This window comes from Grampus griseus (genome assembly GCF_964374135.1).
Source record: "Grampus griseus genome assembly, chromosome: 7".
NCBI lineage: Eukaryota > Metazoa > Chordata > Mammalia > Artiodactyla > Delphinidae > Grampus > Grampus griseus.
In genome coordinates this window covers 8,273,721-8,295,393 of record NC_139001.1, presented here as the reverse complement: position 1 = coordinate 8,295,393, position 21,673 = coordinate 8,273,721, and the positions used below count along the sequence as shown (strand labels likewise).

The window sequence follows — 21,673 nt, the reverse complement described above, 5'->3', positions numbered from 1 at the left end:
AAGTACATATGTACCAGAAATACATATGTATTGTGAAGATTATCAGAAATACATATATATTGTGGATATTTTCTCCTAATCTACGGCTTGTCTTTTCATTTTCTTAACAGTGTCTTCTGATAAGCAGACATTTTAATTTTGATGAAGTCCAATTGATCCTTTTTTTCCCCATTTATGGTAAATACCATTTGTGTCCTAAGAAATCTTTCCCTACCCTTAAGTCATAAAGACATTCTCCTTTGTTTTCTTCTAGAAGCTTTATAGTTTTAGGTCTTGTATTTAGGCCTGTGATCCATCGTGAATTATTTTCATATATAGGGTGAAGTAAAGTCGAGGTTCATTTTCTAAAATATGAATACCTAGTTTTTTAAACCCCACTTGTTAAAAAGGCTACCTTCTCCCCATTAAATGTCTTAGTACCTTTATCAAAAATCAACTGACTGTGTATATGAGGAATTATTTCTGGACTTTCTAGTCTGTCTCATTTTCTATATATTTATCCTTAAAATAGTAACACAGTGCCTTGATTACTGTAGCTTTATAATAAATTTTGAAATTATTTAGTATAAGTCCTCTGGCTTTCTTTTATTTTTCAAGGCCGTTTGGCTATTCTAGTCCCTTGCATTTCCATATAAGTTTTTAAATGATCTTGTTGGGACTTCCCTGGAGGTCCAGTGGTTAAGATTCCGAAATTCCACTGCAGGGGGCACAGGTTCAATCCCTGGTCAGGAAACTAAGATCCCATATGCCGTGCGGCACGGCCCCCTCCAAAAAAAATTATGCTGTCAATTTCTGTAAAAAAGTTTGCTGAGATTATGATGATTGGGTTGAATCTATAAATGTGGAGAAGATCGACATCTTAACAATATTGAGTCTTCCAATCCACAAACGTGGTGTATCTCTCCAGTTATTTATTTAATTTCTTTTCACAATGTCCTGCTCATCTTTCATTAAATTTACTTAAGTATTTTGTTTTTATTAATGCAATTATAAATTGTAGTTAAAATGTTTTATATTTTCCAATTGCTTAATGATTTGTACATAAATACAACTGGTTTTTATATGTTGATCCTTGTTATATAAATCCTTGTAAACTTTATAAAAATTTTTCTTTTTAGTGATAGTATTTTGGACGATTCCTTGTTATTTTGCTACATAGACAATCATATCATGTGTGAATAAAGAACTTTAGTTCTTGCTACCCAATATTTTTCTTTTTTTTTTTTTTGGCCACGCCATGGGCGGCCTGTGGGATCTTAGTTCCCCCACCAGGGATTGAACCCAGGTCTTGGCAGTGAAAGCACCAAGTCCTAACCACTGGACCGCCAGTGAATTCCCTCTTGCTTCCCAATCTTTATGCCTTTTTATTTATTTTCCTTGCCTAATTGCACTGGACTTCCAATACAATATTAAGTAGAAATAATGAGAGCAGACATCCTTGCCTTGTTCATTATCTTAGGGAAAAAATATTCGACATTTCATTATGTAACATGATGTTAGTGGTAGGTTTTTCATAGATGTTCATCAGTTTGTTAAAGTTTGTCAAGCTTTGTTTATTATGAATGTTGATTATTGAATGTTGATAAATTTCTTTTTACTTTTATTTGGACAATTGTATTTTCTCATTTATCCTATAATGTGGTGAATTACATTGATTTTCAAATCTTAATCAACTTTGAATTAAGGATACACCCCACTTGGTCATGATGTATTATCATTTAAATATATTTCTACATTTAACTTGCTAATATTAAAAGGATTTTATGTTTATGTTCATGAAGGATATTGGGGTATTTTTCTTGTAATGTCCTTCTCATACTTTGGTATCAGCACTCATAAAACAGATTGGAAATTTTTCCTTCCTGTATTTTCTGAAATAGGTTAGGATTGGTGTTGTTTCTTCTTTAAACATTTGATAGAATTTATTTACAAAGGCATGTGGGCCTGGGATTTTCTTTGTGGGAAGGTTTTGAATGATGAGTTCAATGTTTTCAGTAGATGTAGGGATTAGCTATTCAGATGTTCCATTTCTTTTTGTGTCAGTCTTGGAAAGTTGTGTTTTCAAAGAATTTGCTCATTTTGTCTAAGTTGTTAAATTTATTGGCTATTTGTCTTTTCATTTCTTTTTTCTTATCAGTCTTGCTATCAATTACACTAATCCTTTTCATCCTTCCAGTGAACCAACTTTTGCCTTGATTTTTCTATATCATTTTCATTCTTATTTTTATTATTCCCTTTTTCTGCTTATTTTGAGATTAATTTTCTTAATTAATTTTCTTAATTTTCTTAATTAATTTTCTTAATTTTTTTGTAGTATCATCTAATTTTTCTTTTGATTTCTACTTTGACCCATTCAGAAGGGTTTTTCAGAAGTGCACTTAATGTCCAAATATTTAGGGATTTTCTAGTTGTCTTGTTGTTATCAATTTCTAATTTATTTCTATTGCGCCAGAGAAAACGCTACATATGATTTTCAGTCTGAAATTTCTTGAGCTTTGTTTGGTGGCCTAGAATATTCTGGTGAATGTTCAATGTGCACTTGAATGTGTATCCTCACGTTGTCAGGTCTAATTGGCTAAACAGCGTTCAATTCTTCCATCACTACTGATACTTGTCTACTTACTTTATCTATTACTAAGTGAGAAGTGTTAAAATCTGCAACTGTGATTTGCAAATTTGTCTATTTTTCCTTTTAGCTCTGTCCATTTTTGCTTCACATATTGTAAGACTGTTATTAATATACATTTAGGATCGCTATACATTTCTGATAAATTGACCTTTTTTTCATTATGAAACGATGCTCTTTATCTTTGGTTATCCTCCTCGGTTTTTCGTTTTGTTTTGTTTTTTGTTTTTTTGCGGTACGTGGGCCTCTCACTGTTGTGGCCTCTCCCGTTGCGGAGCACAGGCTCCGGACGCGCAGGCTCAGCGGCCATGGCTCACGGGCGCAGCCGCTCCGCGGCATGTGGGATCTTCTCAGACCGTGGCACGAACCCGTGTCCCCTGCATCGACAGGCGGACTCTCAACCACTGCGCCACCAGGGAAGCCCTATCCTCCTCGTTTTGAAATCTACTTTGTCTGACATTTATATAGCCACAACAGATTTCTTACGCCTGGTGTTTTCATGGTATATTCCTTTCCATCTTTTTATGTCAACCTTTTTCTTTGTATTTAATGGGCACCTCTTGTAAATAGCTTATAGTTAGTTCTTGTGTTTTTCATCCAGTTTGACAATCTCTACCTTTCGTTTAGTCCATCTTCATTTACTGTAATTATTGGTATGATTGAGTTTAAATAAACTATCATTCCATTATTTGTTTTCTAGTACCCCATCTAATCCTTGTTCTTCTACCTTATTTGGGGTTATTTTTTAACATTTCACGTCTTTCCTTCTTTTTTTTTTTGCGGTACACGGGCCTCTCACTGTTGTGGCCTCTCCCGTTGCGGAGCACAGGCTCCGGACGCGCAGGCTCAGCGGCCATGGCTCACGGGCCCAGCCGCTCCGCGGCACGTGGGACCTTCCCGGACCGGGGCACGAACCCGTGTCCCCCACATCGGCAGGCGGACTCTCAACCACTGCGCCACCAGGGAAGCCCACATTTCACATCTTTGGAATTAATATTCCATATTCTCTATTGGCTTGTATTATTTTATTTAATGTTTGCTCTAGGGATTACAATACTCTTTAACTTATCACTGCTTACCTTAAATTAACATTATACTAGCTTAAGTGTAATGCGAGAATCTTAAAATCGTATAACTTCATTGACCTACTTCCCTTAGTTTCTGCTATTTTTGTCATGTACTTTACTTTTACATATATTATAAACCCCAGAATATATGTGTATGTTTTTTGCCTTAGACAAAGACTACCTTTCAAAGGATAAATTATTTACCATTTCCAGTGCTCTTTATTTCTTCTGGAAGATGCAGTTTACCAGCTGATATCATTCCCCTTCAGCATGAAAACCTTTCTTTAGCATTTTTTGAAATGCAAGTGTACTTACTGGTGATGAGTTCTCCCAGCTTCATTTGTTTGAAAATGACTTATTTCTCCTTTATTTTTGAAGAATACCTTGTAGATTTAGAATTCTAGATTGATATTTTTCCTTTAGCACTTTAAAGATATCATCCATTGTCTTATAATTTTCCTGATGAGACTTAGCCATCATTCCTATAGATGTTCCTTTGCACATAATGGGTCTTTCTTGTCTGGCTTTATCTTTGTTGTTCAGCAATTCAGTTATGATGTGCTGAGGTGTGTATGACTTTCTTCTTGGGTCTGTAGGTTGTTTTTCGTCAATTTAGATATTTTTAAGCCATTACTTTTCTAAGAGATTTATTTCTGCCCACTCATTCTTTCCTCTCCTTCTTGGGATCAATTAAACATGATGGACAGTTTGGTATTGTCATTGAGGTTCTGTTCATTTTTCTCCCAATCTTTTTCCTTTGAGCTTCAGTTTGGATCATGTAGAGGAGGAAAAATATCTTTTCCCTCTACCCTTCTAAGTTCTTGGCTGGAGCCCTGTAACAAAAGACAGATTAAAAAGAGAGAAGCATACAAATTTATTTAATATAAGTCTTACATGATGTGGGAGCCTTCATAAGGAAATGAAAACCTGAAGAAGTGGTTAAACCTTAGTATTTTTATGTTAGATTTGATGAAGGGTGGAGAGTTGTGGAAAAATATGATAGAACCCCCCAAAAAAGGGTATGAACTGAGTGTAGTAAACTGGGGGAAACAGCAAGGCCTGTTCCTTCAAATTCCCTCTTGGTGTCCCTCTGTCTTCAGAGATAAGGGTGATCCTTTCCTCCGGGTATAAGGAGGGCACCTCTCATATGAGGGTTCTATGGCTTGCTTCAGGGGAAGCTCTGTAAGTCCTTCCTGCACCTGCTGTTTCTCAAATTCCTTCAGCTTGAAATATTTAATATGCTATGATATCATATTTTGGGGTAGCATGCTTTGACCTCTATATTACTATTGGTCTATCTTCTAGTTTACTGATACTTTCTCCTGCTGCTAAGCCTTTCTAGTGAATTTTTTAATATATTGTTTTCAGTTCTAGGATTTCCATTTGGTTCTCAGTCTCCGTCTCTCTCCAGAAATTCCCCATTTCTTCATTTATCTTTTCCTGTAAATTCTTTAACATATTCACAACGATTAAAGTCCTTGCTTACAAGTTTCAACATGAGTTGTTTGCTTTTTGCTCGATTGTGGACATTTTCATACTTCATTGCACGTATAGTTAGTTACCTTTCTCTTACTGGACATTATGTATGACATATTGCAGAGTTTGGATTGTCACCATCCCCTGAACACTGTTGGATTTTGTTCTAGTAGGCAATTAAATTCCCAACAGATTCCCCCACTGATTACGTGGGGGCTTAGTTTTAGGCTTTAGGTTTTGTTAGGGTTAGTCTCTCTTAGTTTTGCATTTTGCCCTTAGTCCTAGGGTTTAATCCATGGGCCTGGAATGTGCTGTTACTTCTGAAGTATGATTCTTCTGAGTTTCAAAGAAAAGCTTAAGTGTTTATCAAACACCTCTAACTGGGCAGAACTTGAACTTCAAACTTCTCTCCAGCACCAGGTATGTGCTGGAACCTGTAGCCAGCGATTTCACCTTTCCCTTGTTTTCCTCTGTGCTCGAGACTCTTGCTCTGCTCATCAATTTAGGACTCGGCCAAGAATTTGAAGGCAACTTGTATGCATATTTTATGGCTTTCTTCTCTGTCTCCCTCATCTTCAGGAAAGTTTCCAGACTCAAACTCCAACCTGACTTCTCAGTTTAGTAAGACTCCCTTTCTGCTTAAACTCTATGCCCAAAGGTTCATGCTAATCAGGGTGCAGGGTTGGGTACCCTTGAGGGGAAAGATATTTAAACATGTATCTCCTCCCGTGTCCTTACCTTCTTTCAAGGATGGTTTCTGCTCCAGTTTCTATCTGGTATTGTTTGGTCTTCAACACCTTCAGAAGTTGATTCTTATATTTTGTCAAGTTTATAATTATCAACAGGAGGGTTAGTCTGTTACAAGCCACTCCATCATTACCAGAACCAAAATCCCTAACTGTATTTTAAATGTAAATACATCTTGTGGAGGGGGAGGTCCAAGAGGGAGGGGATATATGTATACATATAGCTGATTCACTTCATTGTACAATTGTAAAGCAACTACAAATTAAAAAAATGTAAATACATCTTACCTAATGTATTAGTGAACATATACACAATTCTATCACAAATGATGTACTTTAATATTTTAAAAACTTTTTTCTGGGCTTCCCTGGTGGCACAGTGGTTGAGAGTCCGCCTGCCGATGCAGGGGACACCAGTTCGTACCCCAGTCCGGGAGGATCCCACGTGCCGCGGAGTGGCTGGGCCCGTGAGCCATGGCTGCTGAGCCTGCGCGTCTGGAGCCTGTGCTCCGCAGCGGGAGAGGCCAGGGCAGTGAGAGGCTCGCGTACCGCAAAAAAAAAAAAAAATTTTTTCAATATACTTGATTTCCCTTATAATGCTTTAAAAAAAAAAGTATTTGAAAACATTATTCTGAAAAGGTTTCAAAAGCTTTGCCAGACTCCCAAAAGAACTCCCAACACAAAAATGTTAAGAACTTGAAAAACGTACGTTAAGAACTCCTGGCCTTAGAGTCCCTCCTGCTGCTGCCATAGGTTTCCTGCAGTTGAGGGAAGGAGTTTCTCCAGGATTCCTTCATTACCTACTGAATACCTACTACGTGTCAGGGACTGTCCTAGGCCCATGAGACAGAACAGTAAATAAAACCCAAGTCCCTCCACTCAGAGGTTGGCAGGAACACGAGTGTTCTTTTCACATTTCCATGTCGAAGGACCAGCAGTAAAGTCTTTCTCCTCCAATGACGGGGTTACCTTATGTGGAGGAACAGCCACTGGCTCATATATATTAATTGGATAAAATCCTGTTGGGAGGCTCTACTCCCAGGTTTATTTGTTCTCATCCCTCTTCATCCTACTGTCACAGAGCCTCCACCCTTTTCCTAACCATGAGAGAAAAGGACGTTGCAGGTTGGCAGGAGGAATGTCAGGTGTTGCAGGGAAGCCATAAACTAGGGGAGGACCAACCACTGGATTTGCAGCCTTTGGTCACTGGCACCCTTAACGAACTCAGTGCTGAGGTGGGGACAGAAGCCACACTACTGGAGGCAAAGTGGGAGGCAGGAGTGTGGTCCTTCTCGAAGTCTGGCAATAAAGGCTAGAGGGAACGGCTAGGCAGGGAGGTAGGCTCAGGAGACAAGCTCTCTTGGGATGAGAAAAGCTTTGGCACTTTTTACTTTTTTTTTTTTTTTTGCGGTGTGCGGGCCTCTCACTTGTCGCGGCCTCTCCCACTGCGGAGCACAGGCTCCGGACGCACAGGCCCAGCGGTCATGGCTCACGGGTCCAGCCGCTTCGCAGCATGTGGGATCCTCCCGGACCGGGGCACGAACCCGTGTCCCCTGCATCGGCAGGCGGACTCTCAACCACTGCACCACCAGGGAAGTAGCTTTGGCACTTTTTAAGGCTGAGGTCAGACAAAGATTGGGTTATAATGAAGTAATTAGTGGGCCAAGTATGGGTAAATGGGACAACTCTGAGATAAGAGCACAGGACAAGCATTCAACAAACTGTAGTTCTTGTACCCAACTAGAATCCACTTTTTTGGCGAAGATTCCACACCATCTCTGTGTGCTGAGTGCACTTCCTGCAGATTCCCAGACCCTATCACTACATAGATTGAGTTTGGAGTTGAAGACCCATTGGCCTGAGACAATCTTCAGCTTCCTTCTCGACGCCTGTCAGGTGCCCACATCCTTGTGGATGTGCTGCCACCTGCTGGAAGGATGGTGGAAGTGGCGACAACCATTTGCCGTAGGGAACTGCTTTCCTAAAATGGCTGCAAAACCCTCACCCAACCCAAACCAGAAACCAGAGGAAGCAGGCAGGCCTAGGATTAAGTCTGCAGGACTCCCTCCGTGCAAGTCCTACAGCTCTTCTGCCATCGCAAAGGGTAACCACCCTCCATCCTCATCTTCCTTTCACTGGAAGTCGGCATAATACCCCTGGCTGGAATGACTAGTAAGACACAGGGCTGGATTGTTTCCTTCACTTCAAAGAAAAACAGCAGTTAGGAAGAAAGAATCCTATTTTTCTGCTCGTGTCTTGCCCCACAGCCGGTTACAGAGAGGCTGAGGTAAACGCCTGGCACACTACCAGCACCATTGACTGCCAGTGGGTTAGCAAGGTGGGTTCAGACTTATCTCAATGCAGGCCCTACCCTAGGAGCCAAGAACTCCTACAACTGGGCTGCTAGCAGGGTCAGGTTCAGCCCCCCCCTGCCAAAGGGAACCCACCCCCCCCATCACCACACGGTCTTAAAAGTTAATACAAGTACTGAATAAGCACTGGCTCTGCCAAGCTGGCAAATGCTAATTCACGTTCCTAGATGGCCGAAGAGTCCACTATGCTTTCAGGTTTAAACCCGGAAGACAGTTGCGGGTTAATGGAGAAGGCCCTGCAGACCCAAAGACCAATCTCACAGGCCCCTTCTTCAAATTCCAGTTTGGGACAGACTGAGCTGCTATGAATGACTTAACTTTTCACATGCTCAGCTAAAACTCTACTCAGCGTTGCTTTAAGACGTAACATACTTTAACTCATGAGTAGCCCTAATGGGCTCCAACTAATTAAACTTTTAATTCTAGAAAAATATAGGCTACCAAGGGTTCATTTCATTATTTTGCTTTTAATTTTTATCAGAGTATAGTTGCTTTACAATGTTGTGTTAGTTTCTACTGTACAGCAAAGTGAATCAGCTATACGTATACATATATCCCCCTTCTTGTGGATTTCCTTCCCATTTGGGTCACCACAGAGCACTGAGTAGAGTTCCCTGAGCTGTAGGCTCTCCAATGGTTCATTTTAGTTTTTAGGTTTGCCTGACGAGAGGATGTCCCTCTGCTGGCTTGATTTTTCTTCCCAGCAGCACCCACACTTCCAATCTTCCACCCCTTCAAACCAGGTTATTTGTCCTGGTCTGCGCCTTTAGTACTTACAACGGACTTGACTTGGTGAGTGGTGCGTGATATGCACAAGGTTTAGATTCCCTCATCCTGCCAGCAACTCATAACCAGGCCAAAACTAATTCAAATCCTTTAGTTTGCCCTCTAGTCTACCAGTACTGGATTTTTGAGTTGGCATTTTCATTCTGTACCATCTTGCGCACCATTTTTCAACTAAATATATCATGTTAATCGCTTGACCTAGGCCTCTCATGTGACCTTTTACTAGAAGTGGAGTGTGTGGGCAAGGGAATGCTTAACAAGCCAAAATGTCCACGTTCTCATCATAGCGCAAAACCAAAGGCCTTTCTTGTTGGTTTAACCTGAGGGTGCTGGGGGAATTACAAAAGATATCAGGTCCATCGGCTAGACCGGCAGCTTCCTCTCCAGCCTCACAGTCCCAAAGCCTCCGTTTTGGCCCACGCACCCAGCAGGAAGTACACTCATCAGTCGTCGCTCTCGCACCCACCTAAACAAGGCCGGACCAAAGTGCTCCTGGCCCTCTTTCCAAAGCACTTTTTCAGGACACCTGACCCCTCAGGCCTGTTTCTAAGTCGGCTAAGGCCACAGTGGACTTCCAATGAGCCTTTCACGTGACATACACAGGGCTGCAAAAACTTATGGCTGGGATACTTGAAACCAAAGCATAAGCCTTTTCACAGGGGGTGGAGATCTGGAGTGGCAGAACTGATTTGCCATGCTCCACTCTCAGTGTATTCCAGGAGAAACACTCTAGGACAGGAAGTACAAGTCTGGCACCAGAGTTTAGGACTTTTAATTTGTCCCAAAGTTGCTAAAGCAAAAATCATGATAAAACATTCTGCTTTCCTTTATAACCCACCAACGCAAAAAAACAAAAACAAAACCAAAAAACTCCGTAGGAAAAAAATGGTTTTGTACATGGGAGGAAACAATATAAATTCAAAACTTACAGATAAGGGTTAGCTCTATCACTCATCTCTTTAAAAAGTTTATACGAATATCCAGTCAACACCAACAGGGTTATCTCCCTTGAAATGTTATCTATACGGATTTCCAAGTAGACCACAGGGCTGTATACTGTCTTGGAATGTCCTCAGAAGGCTCTGTCATTGAGCAGGTAACAGAGTAAAAACCTCAGAGTCCTTTCTTTCAAATGGAAGAGGGGAAGACAGGGATAGAAGAGACTATTCGAACTTCGTCTTCTTTCCTTGTGGCTTGTGGTCTCCTCCTCCTCCTCCTCTGCCTCCTCGGAAGCCTCCTCGCCCTGCAGGAAGGCAAGCCGTCACTGAAGAGTGGCTGCAAAGCTGCCAGCCATGCCCTCCCCAGCAGGATGAGTGGGGACTGGTGCAGGAACCGGGGCCTGCAGGCTCAGGTCCAGGAGTGCACTGCCACGGCTACCTGGCACACACAGCTGGGTGGCCACCGCGCCCCTTACCTCCAAAGCCTCCCCGGCCTCGGCCTCCAAATCCACCTCGGCCGCCACCTCGGCCTCCTCCTCGGCCACCGAAGCCACCTCGGCCTCCTCCTCGGCCACCGAAGCCACCTTCACCCTTAGGCTTGGCCCAGTCCAAAGTAACTTTGTTTCCATCGATTTCACCATCTTCCATGGCCTCCTTGGCAGCTTTGGCCTCTTCCTCGCTGTTGAAGTCTACAAAACCAAACCTAAAAACACCAAACGAAATCGCCCATTATAAAGCCAACATGTGGAACAAATGCCAAGTTACTCCCACATGTTGGATGGTGACGCTTAGCTGGGGCAAGACCCAGGTGAGGGCAGTTCCCTATGGAAAGCTGAAACAGAATGTCCCACAAAACAGCTGAATATACCTCTGTGAAGACAGAAGGCAACAATGCTAGCTCTGTGAATTGTCTCTTCTTCTCGTGCGAATCCTAAACTGTCACCGATCGACAGAAAGGAGCTCAATGAGAAGACGTCTTAGGTGGGAACTCTCCACCTGGTGGACGCCACATGTTCCCTGCATCTTACTTACCCCTTAGAGGATCCAGTCTCCCGGTCAGTGACTATCCTTGCACGAACAGAGCCGTCAAACGACTCCTTTAATGTCTCTTCTGTAGTATCCTCAGACAGACCTTTGACAAACAGAGTTTTGGATGGCTCTGGGAAAAGAAAAATAAAAATTGTACTTTTTATTAAAGTCACAATTTATGACAGCATGCTGGACTTGCATGTTGCAGTCTAGTATCTGACTACTGGCTAAGAATGCTCATCTTAGCAAAAGGTAGTAGCATTTCACCTCGAGTGTCTGGGTAAAAGCAACTTGGTCAACTAACGTTTAAAGCGAAGGGCTTAGACCAAATGCCATGTCAAGTTTACACTGATCACCAGAGCAGTTGAGAATCTTTTATGGAAAACAGGAGAAGCAGCGACCCAAGCAAGTGAAAGTAGTTCTAAACCAGGCAGCTACAAACACCATACAAGACAGTAAACCCCTGGCAAATGTGCTGCTCAGTGCTGACTTCGCTGGATCAGAACTTGACTATCTAGAGGACTTTTCTTGAGATTCCATCAGTTATTTCTCAGATAATCAGTCATCATATCCAGTATCATTTACTCAGCAGCAACAGAAACAAACGTTCTAGATCTGAGGACGCAACCACAAACAACATCCTGTTAATGAAGTTAACTTACGGCTTCTTGCATTAGGTTGTCCCCTGGGTCCTTGCAACTCCAGCCTGATGGGTCTGCCCTCAATTTCCCTTTTATTACATGAATTTAAAGCTTCTTTAGCATCTTCAAATGATGCAAATTCTATAAATGCATACCTGAGGATAAAGAGTCAACATTTAGAGTACGTTACCAAGCACATGGCTCCTCTGATGCCACCAAGCCTTTTTCTTCAAACACTTCAATGGTGCAGCTTCTACTAATGGCCAGAAGAACATGATTTTACCTCAAGATACTCTTAAAAGCCTGTAACTGACAACATAAAGATACTAATTATTTTACCCTTTAGATTTGCCACTTTGGTTCTGGGGCACTTTGATAAACGTTGCCTTCTCAAATACTTCCTGAAGAGTTTCTTCCGTTGCACTATAGGAGAGGTTGCTTAAAACCAGGGTTTTTGATTCACCTACAAATAAAGAGATGTCAAATTAAGACTGAAGCAGTAGTTCCCAACGTCAGTCACAGCTATACATTGTTCTTAAAGAATCTCTGTGCTTGGGAGAGTTAACACACCAATGTTGATACAAGTGGAACCCTACCTGGTACTCAACATATCACGTACCTACTATGTACTGTTACATGCTGCTTCCTTCCACTCCTACTGTTCAGATGTAAGCTGACTACAGCCCTGTGTCTTCCCAGCACATTCTAATTTTTAAATGCACACGATCTAAGTCCTTTACAGTATAAAACATGCAAAGGAAGCTAGATTTATCTGTGTTCTAGTACAAAGATTTCATATAACCCTCATTCAAGACACTCAATTACAAATACAGGTATAACTTGCTGATCTACATCTCCAACCAATTTATCAGTCAACTTTATAAAGAACAAAGATGCAAAGGATTTCTTTTCCCTCCATCAATTCCAGAACCCTGTAGGAAGCCTATAAATTCTTACCAGTCCAAGTGCTATTCTTTCCACCTCTATGGTCTTGACCTTGACCTTTCTCTCCGGTATAGTACAGGGAAATGGATCGCCCATCTATCTCTGTTCCCTGCTTTTCTTCCAAGGTTTTCTCTGCATCAGCTTCTGTCTTAAATTCAATATAAGCAATCCTACAAAAGGAAAAAACATTAAGAACTCACTTGATTTTTAAAACCATATTAATTCTCTAACACAGATGTTTTTTAATCTCAGCAATATGCCCATATTTCAGATAAGTACAATAAAAATGTCCTTTGTTTTATAGTAATTGAAATGTTCAAGGTTTCTGCCATCTTCCACTTTTCAATTTAAACTTTTCTCCCATTACAGAAAGTTTGCCAAACACTTCTAGAAAATTTGTTCACATTAAGTCCACCTCACTACAATAATCAATTATTTCCAAAACATTTACTGTAAGCGAGGCACATGTATAGTATTTTATACATCAGCTCATCTTACGATAAAATCACTATTTTATCACTTAATTTAAAGTACATTATCCCCACTGTACAGATGGGTGACTGACATAGGTTACAGAATAATTAATTTGCCCAAAATCACAAACACAGGAAAATTAAATCAACATTTCTTTTATAAATTAGTAAAGTTCATTCATTTTAATGAAACACTGCAGTAGACACAAAACATACCCTTTACTCTTTCCATCCTTGCTGACTAATCTGATCTCCACAGCATCTTCGAACACTTCTTTTAATTCTTCCTGAGTAACTTTATAAGGAAGATTTTTAGCCAAAAGTGTTCTCGCATCTCGTTCTAGATTAAAAAACACAAAAATGAACTGGATGTCTTAAAAGACGATTCTTCCCCCAAAGATCACCAAAGACTGACCAATGTAAAAGTTCTGTTTAAGAAATAATTTTGAGGGACTTCCCTGGCTGTCCAGTGGTTAAGACTCTGCGTTCCCAACGTAGGGGGCACGGGTTGGATCCCTGGTCAGGGAACTAAGATCCTGCGTGCCACACAGCACAGCCAGAAAAATAAAATAAAAAGGTTAAAAATTAAAAAAAAGAGTTTCTACAAGTAGGAGGCACTCTGCTACTATGGAGATATAGCAGTGGCAAAACAAACTGCTGTCACAGCTGACAACAAACTATGCACTGAATATTTAAAATACGGCTAAATATTATGTTTTATATAGAAGAGACGTTCAGTATTTTTCAATTAAAAATATCATTAAAAAACAAAAAAGTGTAGGGAATTCCCTGGCGGTCCAGTGGTTGGGACTCAGAGCTCCCACTGCAGGGGGGCACGCTTCGATCCCTGGTCGCAGAACTAGCATCCTGCAAGCTGCACGGCATGGCCAAAAAAATTTTTTTTACTTAAAAAAATTAAAAAATAAAAAGATCATAAACACACACTTAAAATGTGACAAGTGCATACAGAGAAGGGTAAAAGATGCAAAAGGAGTAGTTAGGGATCTGCTTGCTCTAGGTCCAGTGAGGAAAGGACTCCATCTTTTTTTTTTTTAGGACTCTGTATTAATTTAGGTACATCTAACCAATTATTTTTTGATTAAGTCTAGCAAGCAGTGCCAGGCACTGTTGTAAACATTTAACATTCTAATTCATTTAATCCTCACAACATTATGAGGAAGCCAAAGGAAAAAAAGTTAAACTGCTTACCCTGGTTTGTCTACATTAGATTAGATACACAGTCATTAACAAGTATCATCATTACCTAAAGTTTTACATACCTTTCTTACTGTCTTTTCCCTTTGGTTTTTCTAGTTTAATTTCATTGCCAAAGACTTTTAAACCAGTGAGTTCCAAGGCTTTTTCCAGGTCTTCAGCAGATTCAAAATCCACATAGCCAAACTTCCTTTAAGGCGAAGAGGACAAAAAAAATTACAGGTGGGGGGAAAAAACAAAAAAACCCGCCAAACAAGAGCCACGTAACACATATTCTGGGCAAGCAGCAACACTAATATGACGGTGCAAACAAGGATTAAAAAGCACCTATACAATTAATAAAACTGAGTCAGGCTCTTTTAAGCTGAGGCTACAGAGCAGGATCCAAGTACCAAGACCTGATGCAAGTTCACCTCTGAGATCTTCATTAGTTACACTGCGCCTTAACAACTGATAGCAGATGACCAAAAAAACGTGTTTAAGCACTAAGATAGGAAAATCCTGTCTGATTAAAAGCATTCACTATTATGGCTTCTCAGGTCTAATAGCTACTTCTAAGATAAGCATCAAATCTCATTATTAGAAACTAGACTGTGCTATATCAAAAGTTATGGAAAATTATGGGAATTTCAATTTGGGGGTTTTACAATTTTATAGTCCAATGATTTAATTCATTAATGTCTAATCTTTGACGACTTTAACATACTCACATTAAGGATAATGGGCTAAGGTTCTAAAAGGGGAAGGAAAAAGCATTAGCAGACCCACGAGTATCGTGCAGAACTACAGCATAGCTCCCCCACACTTACCTAGACACACCAATTCTGACATCAACAACTGCAAGATCATTTTTCGCAAAAAGGTCACTGATACCCGTTTTCAATTCAGGAGCAGATTTACTGAAGTTCAGGTTTCCAACAAAGAGATTGAAAGATGTAGTTGGTTCTGTGGCTGTACAAAAAATTTACTCAACTTAGTCTATTTTCCACTGTATCTGACTATTAGTCAAATTATTTCTGTACATAGCACATCAGCACATTGCAACATAGCATCAGGTTTCAGTATTAAGTCCCTTTGCTGTTCATCACTTGTGCTATTAGGTGTTATTTCCCACCTCCCAATTCTCTAAGTTACCTTCCACTTTCTGTTTCTTGGCTTCGGGAGCTGCTTTTTGTTTGGCCATTTCCTTCTTTCGCTTTCCAGGTGCTTCTTTGACAAGTTCTGGTCAAGATATCAAACAATCTATGTCATCCACAAGTAGCCACACATCCTCAAGCATCTCCTTTAAACAAAGCTCATGCCAATGCACTTCAGAACCTATAACTTGATTACCTTCCTCCTCCTCGTCCTCCTCCTCGTCTTCGTCCTCCTCGTCCTCGTCCTCCTCCTCGTCCTCGTCCTCCTCCTCATCCTCCTCGTCATCTTCCTCATCTTCATCTTCAGCAGTGTTCTTTGCCTTCACAGGAGCAGCTTTTGCTGGACCTTTCTTTCCTTTGGCTGCTGCAGTCTCCATAGCTTCTTCTTCTGAGTCTGAAAGAGAAGCCACCTCGTCAAAAACTCAGAATTATCCCAGTTCTATTCCTAGTCCTAGGAAAAGCCAAAGGAAAATGAATGTAATCTTGTCCATGCCACTGTGCTTAGTTGTTATGGCAAGAATTAACAAATCACTTGGAAGCAAAATTCTACATTGTGAAAAATACAGGATGAGCTGTTTGAAGCATGTTCCTCAGGAGCAGGCAATCATTCACAGGCACCACAGGTACCACTAGTGCACCACAAGCAGCCCAGAGAAACCCTGGGATGCTGCTTGTCTAACCCACCCCAGGTCATCAGGAGCACAGCATTACCACCCACGCCTCACCCCTAATGTATCTTGCAAACAGGAGCCCAAGGACTCCCAACACAATGCCTTACCATCCTCATCATCCTCGTCATCCTCATCGTCGTCTTCACCATCATCCTCGTCATCCTCATCCTCGTCATCCGAGGCAGGAGCAGCAGTTGCTTTCATCACCGCAGGCTCGAATTCATCCTCATCCTCCTCTTCATCCTCCTCCTCCTCCTCTTCACTGTCATCTTCATCTTCCTCATCACTGTCTTCCTTCTTGGCATTCTTGCCGTTCTTTGCTCCCTTGGCTGGAGCGGCTGCTCCCTTCTTACCAGGGGTTGCTACCAATGCTTTGCCTGGTGTGGCTCCCTTTTTGCCAGGTGCTGCTACTGCTTTGGCAGGTGTAACTGTCTTCTTGGCTGGCGTAGCGGCTGTCTTTTTGCCAGGGGTGACAACTGCTTTCTTTGCCGGTGTGGCAACTGCAACCTTTTTTGTTGGGGAAACCATCATCTTCTTTGCTGGAGTTGTGGTAGCCTTTTTGCCTTTTTTCTGAGGAATAACAACCTTAAGAATAAATAAAAACCAACATAGGCCTGTTTCCAAACTCAAGAGAGCCTTGGTCCCATAAATGAATGCTAAATTCTAGCACTGCCTCTAGATGAAGACCACATGCACTAGATGTTAGCAAGTTAAACTACAGGGTCAAGTAACATGTCCTTCTGTACGCTTCAAGTCACAGTTCGGCAGCACACCCTAACACGGACTCTGAAAATAGACTGGATACCACTGCGTGGGCTTAGACAAAGTTTTAAAACTTAATTTTAAGCCTCAATAGTTTCCCCATCTGAAAATAACTCAACTTTATACGTTGCTTTAAGGATTGAGTTGATATATGTAATTAAAAGCCTTACACATAGAAAGGACTACCTGCTAAGTGTTATTAAATTATTTGGGGCTCAGTGGGTGGAGGAATAAAGTTCACTGAATGTTCATTCTTAGGACCAAAGAGAAAATGAACATCAAATAGTCAAGCTGTACAGTCAATCGTTGCAAAATTAATACAAAGAGTGAACACATTGGCTTGATAAAAAACTGTCGTTTTATCTACATTTAAGTCACACTCAAAACCACATTTTGTTGACTATTGGTTTTATCAGGTTATGTGTGTCAAAATAAAATATTAAATTCTAAATAAGAAACATGAGCAAATACAGCAATTAGGTGTCTTTGCAGCTAGCCAACAGTAGCTGGGAGTGCTAATTAAGTGCTAACACAACGGGAGGTGGCAACCCTCAATCCACACATTTTAACAGTGTTTAGTATTACCAAGCCCATACAGGATAACAAAGACCAATTAATCCTACTTAGAGACTAGAAGAATCTGTTAAGGCTAACCTCAGACCTAAATACAATGCTCAAAGCTGCCACTCGCAGGACAGTTAACTGTCCAGGCTGTTTCTCCAGCTGGTATGTGGGGCTAATGTGTTCAAAGTGGAAAACTAATAATATATTATTGCATTATATCACACCAAGCCCTGCAGAGGGCACATGAAAACTCCACACCTTCATTACTCTTATGGTATCTTGACAGGTCAATAAAAACTCTGTGAAACGCTGGACCATTACAACAGGTCATATATGAATGAATATAATCCTATTTTTTGCCAGTATTTTCAGACATCCAATACCACGTGCTTTTAACGCTCCATTTTGTAGTTTAACACAATTCTGCGTTAAACTATATACAATTACCTCTTCTCCACTGCTATCATCCTCTTCATCTTCTGACATTTCCTCATCTTCACTATCTTCTTCTACCTCCTTTGGGGGAGGAGCCATTTTCTTGGGGTCACCTTGATTTTTACCGGCCTAAAACAGACGCATTACACATTACACCTCCCACATTTCAGGCCATTCTTCAGAGTAAAACGGCAATCATCTCCCTCAGAACCCGCTCTTCATACTGTTAAGTATAATTAACGTAAAAACTACTCTTCATACCAATGGTAACACAGGTGAATTCTCAACTTCCCACATATTTCCTGTCAAGTTCTTCAAAATCCAACCTTAGGATAAAAACGCAACTTCAAGAAAACGGTCTCTCTTCTTGCTGCGTCCTTTAAGCACACTCATTTTAAAAACTATACATCCAGCCAGAATCGAACCTTGCATCGCGGCACAATTTTTCAATAGCGCCTACAATCGGACCACTGTAACAGCTAACAATCCATGGCCCTTCACCTGGGGAAAACCACCTTAAAAAAGCCTTTGGGGTAAGTTGTGGCACCTAATCCCACCACCCTCGTCTGTATTTAAATTAGGGCAGTCTTAAAAAAAAAACAAATCCACGTCTTAACCTTTAGTCTTCCATTAAGTTTTCCTTTCCCAGGTTATCAACCCCGCCCCTTTCATCCCCGGCAGGGCCACGTGGGGGTAAGTCGCAGGCCACCATGTGCGCGCAGCCCTGCGCAAAAAGCACGCGGCAGGGCCTCCTTCCGGAGCCCACCTGCCGCCCGCCCGGAGCTGAGACCCCGTGGGCCGCCGCTCTCCGCCCCAGGACCCGGGGCCCTCAGCAGGCGCCAGGACCCACGCGGCGCGGCCCACGTGGCGGGCCGCGAGCCGGGGCACATGCGCCAGGAGGCGGGGCTCCGCTCGGGCCCGTCGCAGGAGTTTGGCCTCATCCGTCCGGGGCCCAGCGCCCCCTTCCCGCGCTCAGCCCCCAAGTCCTTCCCCGCCGCATCGACCATCCGCCGCACCTGCCGAAGCTCTTCACGTCGCTACCACACAGCCAAAAGCCGCGAGACCTCCCAGCTAATCGCGCGAGACTTCCCGCACTATGGCGCCCTCGAAGGAGCCCGGGGTGGCGCGCAGGCCCTCCTCCTGGCGGCGCCGCGCGCGCGCTCCTCGGAAAACAGGCCTTGACGTCCGTGCTCGCGCGGGCAAGGCCTCTTACCTTTGCAAGCTTTACCATGATAGCGGCTTAGGACTGCGGAGTGTGTGGCGAGCGAGTGGCGCAGATGAGCCCAGAAGAAGCGAAGCAACGTCGATGGCGGCCGCTGATCGCAGAGCTCGTACGCTTGGCTGCCAGCTAGAGCTCGAGACTGAGGCGAAAGACTGAGCCTGCCCAGTAATCGCCTCTGGAAAGGCGACGACGGCGCCCTCGTGACTCCGCCGCGACCAACCAGAGTTCGCGTCCCTCCCATAAGCCAATCGCGAGCCTCTACCTGAGAACGGCGCGGGGCGGGGCACGGGCAGGAGTGGGCGGGCAGAGGAGGCCAGAGAAGGGGGGAGGGGATTCGTGGCGGCGGCCTAGGGGCGGGACTCGCTTTGTGCAAGGCCAGCGCTGATTGGGCCGTGAGCGCGCGGTTCCCGGAGTGCCTATCCACGGCCCGCGCTCGCGGCGCCTGCGCCGTGGGACGGACATTTTTGGCGCCGCGTGTTCCCTAATTCCCGGGCGGTGGGGAGTGGTGGTGGTTTTCGGCTCCCCAGTGTGTCTGGGTCTTGTCGACTGTGGAGGTCTTGAGTTTCCTGGGAGGCTTCACGCACGACCCCGGCCCGCACTCCACGCAGAGCCTCCTGGAGGGAGGAAAGATAAGAGTTTGCCTAGTTTCCTAATTAGCCCGAGACCGTCGGGAATTCAGGGTCCACTGCGTTGAGGGACCACCTTCGTCCCGCCCGCTAACGAACCGGGAGCCAGAAAGTCCCCCTGTCTGCTGGTGACTCCCCCGGCCCACGCGCCTGACGCTGCCTTCTGAGAGCCGCTGATATAGACAGTTGCGTATGTTTGTGAGGTTTACTGTGAGCAGCGCACAAACATAATATTTAATCTCAAGAAACCTCATGCACTAGGTAATTTTACCAGTGGGAAACACCCTGGTGGTCACTGGATGTTACAACTGCGGGATGGGGAGAAGAACTTGGTCAGGCCAACCACAGTGCAGGGCCTTTGGCCACTCAAAAGTTCCCTCTTTGTTATTTGGGACTAAAGCAGCTATTTTAAAATGGTGGCTGCGAAATCAGTGTCACCAGATGGTCTAGGAGTCAATCAAAAGAGTCAAAGAAAAGTTCCCTTGTTGGCGGAAGCACAGAAAATTGCCCTTGCGTTGTGTTTTTGCCAATTTTTCAGATGGGTCATTGTGGCAAAACTTAATTGGTGTCAAACTTAACCTAGAGCACTTTCTTCAGTTTTGAGCCTGCCCAGGTAGGATGGTTACATCCTGGGCACCTGGTGCCTGGTACAAAACCAAGATCCCTTCAGCTGTGATGATATTTCCCTAACTGAACTAATGTTCAGAATCACCTCTGGAGTTTCTAATTAAAGAGGTGTGGCATTGGGCCCAGGATTTTTTTTATTTGTTTTTGGGGTTTTTTTTTTTTTTTTTTTTTTTTTTGCGGTACGCGGACCTCTCACTGTTGTGGCCTCTCCCATTGCGGAGCGCAGGCTCAGTGGCCATGGCTCACAGGCCCAGCAGCTCCGCGGCATGTGGGATCTTCCCGGACCGGGGCACGAACCCGTGTCCCCTGCATTGGCAGGCGGACTCTCAACCACTGTGCCACCAGGGAAGCCCCAGGATTTTGTATTTTAACAAGGGCTGGTGGGGATGCTGCGAGCAATCAAGTTATTTTGCAACTCTTCCTGGAAGGCTCCTGTGACTGAGTGAATAGAAAACTCACAGCTACCCACTGGGGCTCTCTGATCAGGAAGGAAGCTGGGGCCAGTTCTCTGGTCTGCACCCTGCTTTCTGATGATCTGTGGAGAGCACCCTGAGGAGGTTCTCATTTTAAACTCTGGGATGGGGACCAAGGGGACACTTACTGGGTGATGGGGGACGGAAAGAACAGCATAAGCCAAGGCATGGTGGAGTAAGACCCCCGTGTTTGCAAGCAGTTTGGCACAGAGCAAGCTTGGGGCACTCATGGGAAAAGGCTGGAGAGAGCAGTGCATGATCAAGTGACGGGGATGAGTTATAGTAATACTGGCGTGGCTGGCTTGTCATTCAGATCTCAGTTTACATCACCTCTTGAGAGGCCTTTCCCCAACCCTCCAATGAAAAGTGCCGCCCAGAGGCTCCCTACCACATCACCCTAACCGAGTCCTCTGCAGGTGCTTACCACTACCTGGCATTTTTCTTGTCTGTTTACTGTCTGTTTGCTCCTTCCCCAGCCACGAGAACGCAGACTTTGTTCTTTGCTCTATTCCTGGCGCCTCAAGCATTGCCTGACATAAGTAGTGGTGAAAATTATTTGTTGAATGAATGAAGTATTTAGGTAAAAGGAGCAGTGGAGAAAGCCAGTATAGCTTAGTGTTCAAGTGCCTTGCTTTGGAGCCAGCCTGGGACAGAAAAACAGTAATAGCTAATATATAATACTTACGAAGTTCCAAGCACTATTCCAGTTCTTTATACATAATATATATATAAATTCATTTACTCTTAGAAAAAAATTATCACAATTTTACAGAAACTGGGGCATAGATAAGTTAACTTGTCTAGGGTCACACAGCTAGGAACTAGGATTTAAATTGAGACCCT

The 21,673-nt window shown here is 43.1% G+C and overlaps 1 protein-coding gene across 2 annotated transcripts; it reads right to left on the bottom strand.

Moving 5' to 3' along the window:
• Positions 1 to 9,823: 9,823 nt before the first annotated feature.
• On the bottom strand, positions 9,824 to 19,252 carry NCL (nucleolin). Of its 2 annotated transcripts, none has more exons than XM_082658362.1 (14): positions 19,096 to 19,252; positions 17,895 to 18,011; positions 16,229 to 16,706; positions 15,647 to 15,844; positions 15,449 to 15,535; positions 15,124 to 15,265; positions 14,380 to 14,504; positions 13,316 to 13,439; positions 12,639 to 12,796; positions 12,021 to 12,144; positions 11,703 to 11,836; positions 11,044 to 11,170; positions 10,488 to 10,714; positions 9,824 to 10,316 (listed from the first exon to the last, which is right to left on the bottom strand). In XM_082658362.1, the coding sequence occupies exons 1-14, from the start codon at positions 19,111 to 19,113 to the stop codon at positions 10,237 to 10,239; spliced, it is 2,139 nt and encodes a 712-aa protein (XP_082514488.1). In that variant the 5' UTR covers positions 19,114 to 19,252; the 3' UTR covers positions 9,824 to 10,236. The 2 variants fall into 2 exon arrangements, with proteins under 2 accessions (XP_082514488.1, XP_082514487.1); XM_082658361.1 differs by having other exon boundaries at positions 16,229 to 16,691.
• Positions 19,253 to 21,673: the final 2,421 nt, after the last annotated feature.

Coding starts and splice junctions, on each gene's coding strand:
- NCL (XM_082658362.1), bottom strand. Junction 16,707..17,894: donor ATGATAGCAGTGGAGAAGAG/GTAATTGTATAT, acceptor TTTATTCTTAAG/GTTGTTATTCCTCAGAAAAA. Junction 14,505..15,123: donor GTCAGAATTGGTGTGTCTAG/GTAAGTGTGGGG, acceptor TTCGCCTTAAAG/GAAGTTTGGCTATGTGGATT.